Source organism: Otolemur garnettii, unplaced genomic scaffold (genome assembly GCF_000181295.1).
Source record: "Otolemur garnettii isolate 467f Iridium unplaced genomic scaffold, OtoGar3 scaffold00101, whole genome shotgun sequence".
Taxonomy (NCBI): domain Eukaryota; kingdom Metazoa; phylum Chordata; class Mammalia; order Primates; family Galagidae; genus Otolemur; species Otolemur garnettii.
Genome location: NW_003852496.1, coordinates 620982 through 631627, shown reverse-complemented (window position 1 = coordinate 631627; position 10646 = coordinate 620982). Strand labels below are relative to the sequence as shown.

The 10646-nt window shown below is 38.8% G+C and overlaps 1 protein-coding gene across 1 annotated transcript in view; it reads left to right on the top strand.

The window, feature by feature from the left end:
• TXNRD3 (thioredoxin reductase 3) overlaps positions 1-10646 on the top strand; it is a 50954-nt gene that overhangs the window by 22924 nt on the left and 17384 nt on the right. Inside the window, exons 7-12 of the mRNA XM_012809221.2 lie at positions 439-581; positions 2196-2311; positions 3289-3514; positions 4853-4945; positions 8150-8226; positions 8804-8960. Of these exons, the coding sequence (XP_012664675.1) occupies positions 439-581; positions 2196-2311; positions 3289-3514; positions 4853-4945; positions 8150-8226; positions 8804-8960 (812 nt within the window). The remainder of the gene's footprint in view (positions 1-438; positions 582-2195; positions 2312-3288; positions 3515-4852; positions 4946-8149; positions 8227-8803; positions 8961-10646) is intronic.

Here is a 10646-nt window from a genome sequence, read left to right as displayed (position 1 = left end):
CACGGAGCAGGGAAGGGTGCTCGGGGTGCCCCATGGAGCAGGGAAGGGTGCTCGGGGTGCCCCACGGAGCAGGGAAGGGTGCTCGGGGTGCCCCACGGAGCAGGGAAGGGTGCTCGGGGTGCCCCAGGGAGCAGGGAAGGGTGCTCAGGGTGCCCCACAGAGAGGGGAACCTCCTGCCAGGCACTGCCATACAAGGACCGTTTGCCTACCTCTTGCCCAGTTTTCTTCTTTTCAGGACTTTGCTTTCTCCATATGCTTTGAAATATAAAATGGGAAGAGGTAGGAACTGTCGCTGACATAAAAAAAGATTTAAGTTGCTAATTATCCCTGTCCACTTCCAGATTTTTAAAGCAGTGTCTAGTATGGCTTATGTGTGATTATATATATTTACCACTGAAGTAAAATCGCTTTCCGTCTTCACCCTGATTGTCTTTGCAGTGAGGCACAGCTGGGAGACAATGATAGAAGCAGTTCAGAACCACATTGGCTCTCTAAACTGGGGCTACAGGCTGTCTCTGAGGGAGAAGTCTGTGGCCTACGTCAATTCCTACGGTGAATTTGTTGAACATCATAAGATAAAGGTATGGTTTGAATTTCCTGTCTTGTTCATTGCCTTTCCTCATGGTCCCTGTATTTGCCTGACCCTTGTGCACGTACCTAACACACATGCACAGCCATGCATAAGTTTCTCTTTTCCCCTGTTGTTTGTTCATTCCACACATCTGGCTAAATTGAAGAAATCACACTTTAAAGAATTATTTTTTAAATTTAATTCCAAATTAATATGAGGGTACAGATTTTTAGGTTATGTTGTTCTCACTTGAGTTCACCCGGGGGGATGCTGAACACCCTCAGGTCAGATGAGATCCTGCCAGTTGCCCCCCTCTGCCCTCCTTCCTCTCCCTCCCCTTTGCTAGACTATATTTTGTATTTTATTTGTGTGAACATGCAATTGTTTATATGTTGGTTTCATAATCTAAAGTTATTTGCCTCTGATTTTATTGTTATCTTAAAAGAGAAAATGTTTAGATTAAACAATTTAAAGTTCAAAAGATTAAAGATCACAGTTTTATTAGTGGAACCTTTTTTTACAGCAAAACTTTTACTGAACTCCAATATATATTATTCATAAAAGCATTGTTAAAAGGAGTACATGAATAAGATAAGTTTACATTTGTACTGTTTATATATTACACGATGATAGTAAGGAGAAAGAGTTCGTTTTAAGGAACTCAAAAGATATTTTAGATTGGAGTTATGAAAGATAATCAGATATTATCCTCAACATCTAGTTTATTTTTGTACTTTGGTAGCACCATGTGAGATAATTTTGACAAGATTTTAGATTATTTTTTAGCCAGTTATTATTTTAAGTTATAAAGTTACAAGGTGGTTCATTTAAAGCTGACTCTTTAAAGCCTTACCTGGGCCAATTTGAATTGCAGTGTTAACGTAAAACACAGTTCAAATACAAGTTAGTTTTACTTTTGGCACACCTGTTTGAATAAGTCAGTCCTTCTTCAACCAAACCCGCCTTTTCTTTGATCCATCACTTGGTGGCATCAGTGTTTCCCTGTTGCTCAGGCTGGAAACCCCAGGTACTCCCTTCCCGCACAACCTGTGCGGGCTTGCCTGTCTTGGGGCCCTCCTGAGCAAGGCCCTACACTCCAGGCGGCTCAGCCTCAGCCCACTGCTGGTGCAAGCCCACTTGTCTAACACATCTTCACTGATATTTGAATTTTTAAAAATGAAAATGCATTTGTTAATTATTTGTATAATAAAATAATGAACAACATTTGTTGGTACCCACAGCCTTAATTCTAGGATGGAGTATAAGGGCCTTCAGATTTGGCTCCAGTCTGCCTGTTTCATTTTGCCTCTAACACACCTGTTCTCCAGTCACTTGTGGCCTCTTGCTGTTTCCTAGACTGCAGCTTGGCTCTGTCTGGCCTGTGTGCTTCCCTCTGGAGTCCCTCCCACTCCTTGTCTCCACTAGGCAGCCTGCATCCCACTGAGGAGCTGTGGTCAGTACTCTGTGGTGACTCCTAGTATCTGTGTTGGCCCGTATCACATTGTATAATTACTTTTGTTTCTGTTGAAGGAGAAGCTCAGAGGGGTGGTAACTGTTTTGTCAAGGGTATCTGATACTCTGTAGTGTTTGGTGAATAAGTGAGATTTACTTTTCTTTTTTCAAGGCAACCAATAGAAAAGGTCAGGAAACTTGTTATACTGCTGCAAAATTTGTAATAGCAACAGGTGAAAGGCCGCGGTATTTAGGAATCCAAGGAGATAAAGAGTACTGTATTACTAGGTAAGATTAACTAGAACATTTCATTTTAATAAATTCCGTTATTTGTTTCCAATTTACTACTCCCTGTCTTCTTCCACAAATGATTTAAATTGATGACAAATAAAGTACATACAATCTGAGAAGCTAAATAGTTAAAATAATGAAAATAGGAGAAAATAAGGTTAGGTAAATAGAGGGTGTGCCAGAGGCTGGCCATAAAGGTGCCATACATGAGGAACAGTCATTACAAAATTTTATGAGAGGCGCCCAGCATGTAGAGAATACTTTATAAAATTCTGTAACTAATGTCTTACAAATTAAGGTTCATTTAGCTATAATTTCTCATTTTCCCATGTATGGGGACTTTATGGGTGAGATACCCTATAATGTCAATGGTCAAATTTATGCACAAAATATTTACTATATGCTTCTAGATAATTGCTGGAAGTAGTCTGGGAATTTGGTTCTAAACTTCCTACAGGCTGAAGCAAAGAAGTAAATACAATTAATTTTAAGGGTTAGTGTGCACACAATGAACACAGACTGTCTGCGCAGAAGCAACACAGCTCTTCTTAACACTGGAGTTTACTAAGAGTTCTCCACGGGTGGTAAAAAGGACATTGTATAATGGAATACAGTGACTTGCAAACTTTTGTTGACTCACATTAAGAAAGACATTTCTTGTTGCACGTTGTTCAGGTGAGCAGACATTCCCTTGTTTTTCTTCTTATCACGTATAATATAGTCTAATATTTCTATTCTGTTTTTAAAATAGCTTTGCTTATGCTCTGATTTTGAAAAAAGCTGAGGTATACTTCCTTCTCCACGTTCTTTTCACAGTAGACTCAGTTTCAAACTTCAGAAGGTGTTAATTTTAGTATTTTTTCATTCACACACCAAATTGCAGTTCAATCATCAAAAGATCAGAATGCATTGAACCTAAATATTCATCTCATTCTTATTGCCTAGGTGTTGTCTTTTTAATTTTTATTTTTCAGTGATGATCTTTTCTCTCTGCCTCACTGCCCTGGCAAAACGTTAGTGGTTGGTGCCTCCTACGTTGCCCTGGAATGTGCAGGATTTCTTGCTGGCCTGGGCTTAGAGGTCACAGTCATGGTGCGCTCAGTCCTTCTTCGTGGCTTCGACCAAGAAATGGCAGAGAAAGTAGGTTCCTACATGGAACAGCATGGTGTTAAGTTCTTAAGAAAATTCGTACCTGTGATGGTAAGTCTTAATGACACTTGGAATTCCTTTTATTTTCTTACTCTCTATTTAACTTTTAATTTTACCTGTCTTTACTTCGTTTCATTAAATAAATTAGTCAGTACTCACCAAACAGTGTTAAAAATAGTGCTTTCACTGCCAGATTTATAAAGCCAACCTCATTTGTCCCCCTCTGATGGGGGAGAAGTGCCCTGAGTCTCTTGAGAGGCTGAGTCTCTCGGGCTTTCACGTCTTCCGCCTTCTCCAGATGTCGCTTCTCAGTTGTCGTCCTTCCCTTTTCTCATCAGTATCTTTCCTGTGAAACAGTTAAGTCCTGCTCACCTCTGCCCCCGCCTTTCTTGCTGGGTCCCTTTTTTCCTTTTCCCCGTAACAAAAGCACTTCTTTCCATGGTGCTTCACATTTCCTGCTTCTGTTTCACATTTAGCCACCCCTGAGCTGCTGCCATCTCCACCACTTCCTGGGTTTTGAGCACACTGCCCATTGTCAAATCCAGTGTCATGTCTCTGTCCTTATTTTCCTGGGCGCCCCTGGCGGCATGTGGTAAAATTGACTGTCCTTCTATATGAAGGCTTCTGTGGCCCTACCATCCGTGTTCGTCCCCTCCGTGTCTGCTTACCCTGCACACACCAGCTCTGTTAGTCTTCATCCTGCCCCTCTTCACGTCTCTGAGCTTTTTACCTGGATGATCTTCTTGAGGCCTGTGGTTTTAGGTACTGTCTGAATGCAAACGACTTGTCAGATTTATAGCTCCTGTTGGTAGTATCCATACCCAGCAGGCAGCTGTATAAATGAGTGTGGAGTTCAAGAAAGATGCCTGACAGGTGTCCTTAGCTGTCTGCTGGACGTGGATACTCAGATTCCTCGTATTTCATATTTAATGAGACAAAAATGAAACTCTGGAGTTTGTACCCCAATCTTTCTGGCCTATCTCAGTACTCAGAAAATGGTACCACAGTCTACACAAGTCATTAAGATGACTTCATTTCTCCTTTTTTTTTGTGTGTGTGTGCAGTTTTTGGCCAGGGCCAGGTTTGAACCCACCTCCTCTGGTATATGGGGCTGGTGCCCTACTCCTTGAGCCACAGGTGCCACTTTCCATTTCTCCTTTTATGCTCCCTCCAGTCTCCACTAATCTGTTAAGTCATGTTATCTCCAAAATGTACCTGGTGACAGTCCACTTCACTCTTTCTCTGCTTAGTCCAGAAACCTTAAACACACCTGCACACGTGTACACGACCACACACATGCAAATATACGTGTACACACGTATACACCCTTTGATCCATTAGTTTTCTGTCACCTTTAGATACAATCATTATATTCTTTGTCCTTACTAGGTTCAACAGTTGGAGAAAGGATCACCTGGGAAGTTGAAAGTATCAGCTAAATCCACAGAAGGACCAGAAACTATTGAAGGAATATATAACACAGTACGTTTTTATATCTTATCAGCTTTAAGTGAGTGAACACACTCATAAATTATCAGAGGTAAAATTTATGGAAAAATTATAGAAGGATTAACATATTAAAATTCCTTAAGATTATAATAAATACAGAAAATAGTTTGGTTGTTGACAGTTGAATTTTTAGTGGTACGTACAGAATATCCATGGTAAAATATATGTACTTATAACTGTGTATAGAACAAAATCTGGAAGTACCTATATCCAAATGTTATGAGTGCTTGCTTTTGGAGAATTAGGTGTTTTGTACATTTCTTCATTTGAATACTTTTGTAGTAAACACTAGTTATTATATTTTATAATCAAAACAATAAAGTTATTTTTCTTTTTCAAGAAACTATGTGAAATCTCCAGGCAATGTTAATAATCTTTGGACTATTTTGAATGCCAGCAATTCTTTTGTAATTATTTTATAGTTTTAATAGAAACTATACATTCATGTTTTATATAGTTTTTATGTACTTTTTTTCAGTTAAAAAAAAGCAAAATGTAGAGAGGATCAACAGGACCAAAAAAAGATATGCTATAACCCAAATTGACCCTGTTGAGTTTTGATCAGGATTGCATTGCGTGTATATCAGTTGGAAGCGCTTTCTTGCAATACACAGTCTTCCAGTCCGTGAATGTGGTATATCTGTTCGTTAATTGAGATAGTCTTTAATGATTCCCAGAATGAATAAATTTCTCCACAGAGATCTTCTATTAGATTTATTCCTGGGTACTTATGTATTTACAAATGGCATATTTTTTGAAAATGTCATTATTTTTAGCTATTGGTAGTATATAGAAATGCTCCTGTTTTTGTTTTGATTTTCTTTTCAGAAATCTTGCTAAACTCTTACTTAATAATTTTTCCTTAGTTTATTTTAGATTTCCTATGTACCTGTTCATTTATTTTTTAAATAATAACAGTTTTGTTTCTTTTTTCTAATGTTTTTCTATTTTTTTTCCTTGCATAAGTATACTAACTGGGACCTGTAGTACAATATTGATAAGGATTGGCAATATCAGACATTCTTTTTTTTTGTTTTCAATATCAAAAGGAAAGATATTCAATGTTTGATTATTGGAGAATAATGTTTTCTGTAGGATTTTGGTAAATCCTTTTCATATCAAAGAAATTTCTTCATATTTTTTATTTCTTAAATGTCTTTTGTTTACTTTGTCTTGTTTCTTTATTTTAAAATCATGAATGGATGTTCAGTTATAACTGTGATTCTCTGGCAGTTGTCGATCAGTTTTTTCTTTAATCTGTTAAAGTGTTGAATTACATTGATTTTGTAATGGTCAGTCAACTTTGTATTCTTTGTATAAACCAAACTTGGAAATGTTAGAGTTGGTTATTTAGAATTTTTGCATGTATATTCAGGAATTATATTGGTTTCTGAACATTTTTAGATCTGGGTATGAAGATTATTCTAGCTCATGAAAGAAGTTTACAGTATGTTTCATCTTTTTTATTCTCTGGCAGTATTAGCATTGATTCTTTATATGTTTGTTAGAATTCACTGACACAGCTATTTAGGCTTAGTATTTTCTGTGAAGATATATTTGATCATGGAATCAATTTTTTTAATGATCAAAGGACTTCTAGGTTTTTTGTTTTTTTCAAGAGTTACTGTTAATTAATTATACTTTTCTAGAAATTAGTTTATCAGTTTTCAAATGTATTTGGTATAAAGTGTATAATATCTTACTATAAATTGCTTATTTTTGTAATAAGATAATATACATTTAGTGAAAGGCACAGATCTTAGGTGTACAGTTTCATCAGTTTTGACGAACACATATGTTCATGTAATCCACACACTTTTAAAGGAAACAGTATTTTTGTGAGACCAGAAAGCTCTCTTGTGCGCCTCCCCAGTCCTTGGCCCCAGGCAGCCACCATTCCAATTTTGTCACCATAGAGTGGTTTTGCTGGTTCCAGAGGTTGCACACATGGAGTCACATGCTATGTGCTCTTGGGTATTTGGCTTCTTTTATTCAGACTGATGTTTTCAGAACTCATACGTGTTGTATGCGTGTAGTTAGTTCTTTTTATTGTATAGATTGCGTGAAGACAGCATAGTTTGACCATTCATTTACCTACGGATGGAGCACCTGGGCTCTTTGTAGTTGGGGATCTTGTGATTAAAACTCCTATGAAGTTTTCTTGTATAAAGTTTTTGTACAAGGACATATATTTTCACTTCTCTTGGATAAATATATAAGACTAAAATTGCTTGATTGTAGGATAGTTTGTATTAATACTTTCTGAGACACTGCTGGACAATTTCCAGAGGATGATGTCCCTTCGTTTTTCCAGCAGCCCTGCGTGGTCTGGTTGTTCAGATCTGGGGGAGCCTGCACATGGTCCGCTCTCTCCTGCTGGCCGCGGGGGTGCACGTGTGGAGGTGTCTTGTGGCCAGCACAGGCTCTCAGGAGGTGCCTGGCGCATCGGCCAGGCCTGGAAGCCTGAGTTAGGTTTTACATAGAGTGTGATGTAGGAATTGACGTTCTTTTTCTTACATATGGATATCCAGTACCATGTTTTGAAAAGACTTTCCTTTTTCCATTGAATTGCTTTGGTGCCGTGATGAAATCACTTGGCTCTTTAGCAGCGAGTCTGTCTCAGACCATCTGTCTGACCTTTCCCAGCACGACATTGCTGTGATTACTGCAGCTTTATGGTTAAGTCTTAGATCCAGTGAAGTGATTGCTCAATCTTTGTTTAGGCCCCTTGCATTTTTAATGCTATACACATTTTAAAAACAGTTTGTCAATTTCTGAAAAAGAAAAAGTTTGTTGGGGTTGTGTTTGGGATTGTATTTTTTCTGGAAATACGTGTCTGTCTTCTCCCTTTGTCCGCACATGGCCATCCTTTGGTCTTTGTCTTAATCTTCTTAATTACCTCTTTGAAGGCCCTGTCTCCAAATACAGACACATTTTGTGGTACTTGGTATTGGCATTTCAACATATGAATTTTGAGGAGACACAATTTAACCCATATCTTAGGCTTATTCAGACTTTTGTGTGTGTTTGATAAATGGTGTCTTTTCAGGAATCTATTTTCCCTATTTTGATAATATTCCATTATTATCCTTTTAATGTTGGCAAGATCTATAGTGATGTTCCCTCTTTCATTACTGATGTGGATGATTTGTGCTTTTGATCTATTTATAAATATAGGTTTTGTTAGCAATTGGTCGTGATCCCTGTACAAGGAAAATAGGCTTGGAGAAGATTGGTGTCAAAATTAATGAGAAGTAAGTATACCTGGCATCATTGCACTAACGCTGCGCAAAGGAAAATTTTGTTGCAGATCACCTCTTAGAAATTCTAATTTGATTACTAAGATATAAAATTTAAATGCCTTAAAATTTAGATGCTTTATCTTACAGTAAGATAAAGAGCTATACCAGCTCTTTATTATCAGTTTCTTCATAAGTCAATCAGTAACTTTCATTCAGTCCTTTGAAAGCTCATGCATTAAGCAGTGGTTTTGAAAAATAATAGTGGAGATACATTCACTTACTATCTCTGATTTTGGAGTTAATTTTTATCCCCTTGGTCAGGCAAGGAGAAAAACTCCCAAGTGCTTAGTGCAGCTGCAGGGGAAGCCTGGAGACATCCTAGGCATCCAGGAAACACACATAGCTTCACAGATGTGTTTTCTTTCGGAGTTACAGAAATTCTTGTTATTTTACATTATTAACCTTGTAGATAAATATAATCTGAGGCGTGTACTTAGAGGAAGCCTTTCTCTAGTGTTTAATCTTCTAGAATAGTGTTAATCATCAGCAGTATAGAGTTAGTCATTTTTTTCTTTTCAAAAACTAATAGGAATGGCAAAATACCTGTAAACGATGTGGAGCAGACCAACGTGCCCTATGTCTTTGCTATTGGGGATGTTTTGGAGGGTAAACCAGAGCTTACCCCTGTTGCCATACAGGCAGGAAAGCTGCTGGCTCGGAGGCTTTTTGGGGCCGCTTCAGAAAAGGTAAGTTTCTTACTGTTGTTTCTGAGATAAAACTTTGATCAAAATCATGACTTTAAAAAATAGTGCAAATAATACCTAGATGCTTGTTTTCCAAGTAAAGCGTTCCTTGGAGATACAATTTACAGCTGACTTGCTATTTACTAATGGTTCTAAATATATATTGGGTGTCTGCTCTCTGCATGATGTCATTCTGGGTGATACACAAGGAAGGGGCTTACCAGATAGGGGTCATGGTTAGATGGGCACAGACTAACAATGAGACAGAAGGCGGTTGTGTGCCAAAGAGTACTGTAAGCAGAGTACCTGCTTTAGGGACCCTGCAAGGAGTGCTTAATTCTCACTGACGGACTAAGAACAGCCTTCACAAGGGACTGTTCTAAGAGACCAGAAGGGACGCTCACATGGATCAGGGTTCTAGTGCTGGTTTCAATGCCTACTTGATATGAGAACTTGGGCAGCTCATTCTACTTGTCCGGATCTCATTTTTTTCATTTGCAAAGCCAAAGGTCTGACTCAGATGATTTCTACAGCTGTGTTCCACTTTTTACGTTCTCTGATCAAACATTTGGGATGGCCTTTGTAAGATGAGTAATTCAAAACTGAGGAAGCAGAGAACTTTACTGGTAGGTAGATAAGGAACCCAGAGATGTACGGTGCTTGGTCTGTGCTAAGGACTGTGAGTAGTGTCATAGCGTTTGCAGTGGTGGTGGGGAGGGGACGGGGAGGGACGCTGCAACATTAGGAGCTGTGGTTAGGAAGGCTTATGCACTGTCCCACACTGGGAATTATTCCCTCTGCAGTGCATGTAGAGTTTTACGGTGTATGTAGGTAGAACAGTTGTTGATATGGGAGTGCAATTGGGAATGAGCCTGGAAAATTAACTTGGTGCCACATCATTTTTTTTTAAGAGACAGGATCTCACTCTGCTGTCTAGGGTAGAGTGCAGTGGCATGATCGGGCTCACTGCATCCTTGAATTCCTGGGCTGAAGGGATCCTCCTGCTTCAACCTCCAAAGTAGCTGGGGTTACAGGTCTGAGCCACCATGCCCACCCTAAGTGTCAGACCATCAAAAATCTTTGATGACACAATACAGAGTTGGCAAAGATTCTAAAGACATCTGAGATCTTCTGAAGGCCTTTATTTCTCCAGACTTTATATTTAGAAAGATGTCAAAACACAGAACGGGAAGTCAATACCCATGTTAAATCCTTCACCCAGATTCTCCAGTTACTAACACTTTGCCATTTTTCCTCTATTTTCCTTTTTTTCTTGAGCTTTTAAAGTGGAAGACCGCAATGATGTTTGTCCCTAAGTACTTTAGCCTACATCTCCTAAATACAAGGATATTTACTTCCAGAACTATAATTTCATTACCATATCTGAGAAATTCAACAAAAATGCAACAGTGATCAGTTGCCCATAAGTGTGTGTTTTACCTCACGCAGTGTCCATAGTGTGTGTGTTTTACCTCACACAGTGTCCATAGTGTGTGTGTTTTACCTCACACAGTGTCCATAGTGTGTGTGTTTTACCTCACGCAGTGCCCATAGTGTGTGTGTTTTACCTCACGCAGTGCCCATAGTGTGTGTGTTTTACCTCACGCAGTGCCCATAGTGTGTGTGTTTTACCTCACGCAGTGTCCATAGTGTGTGTGTTTTACCTCACACAGTGCCCATAGTGTGTGT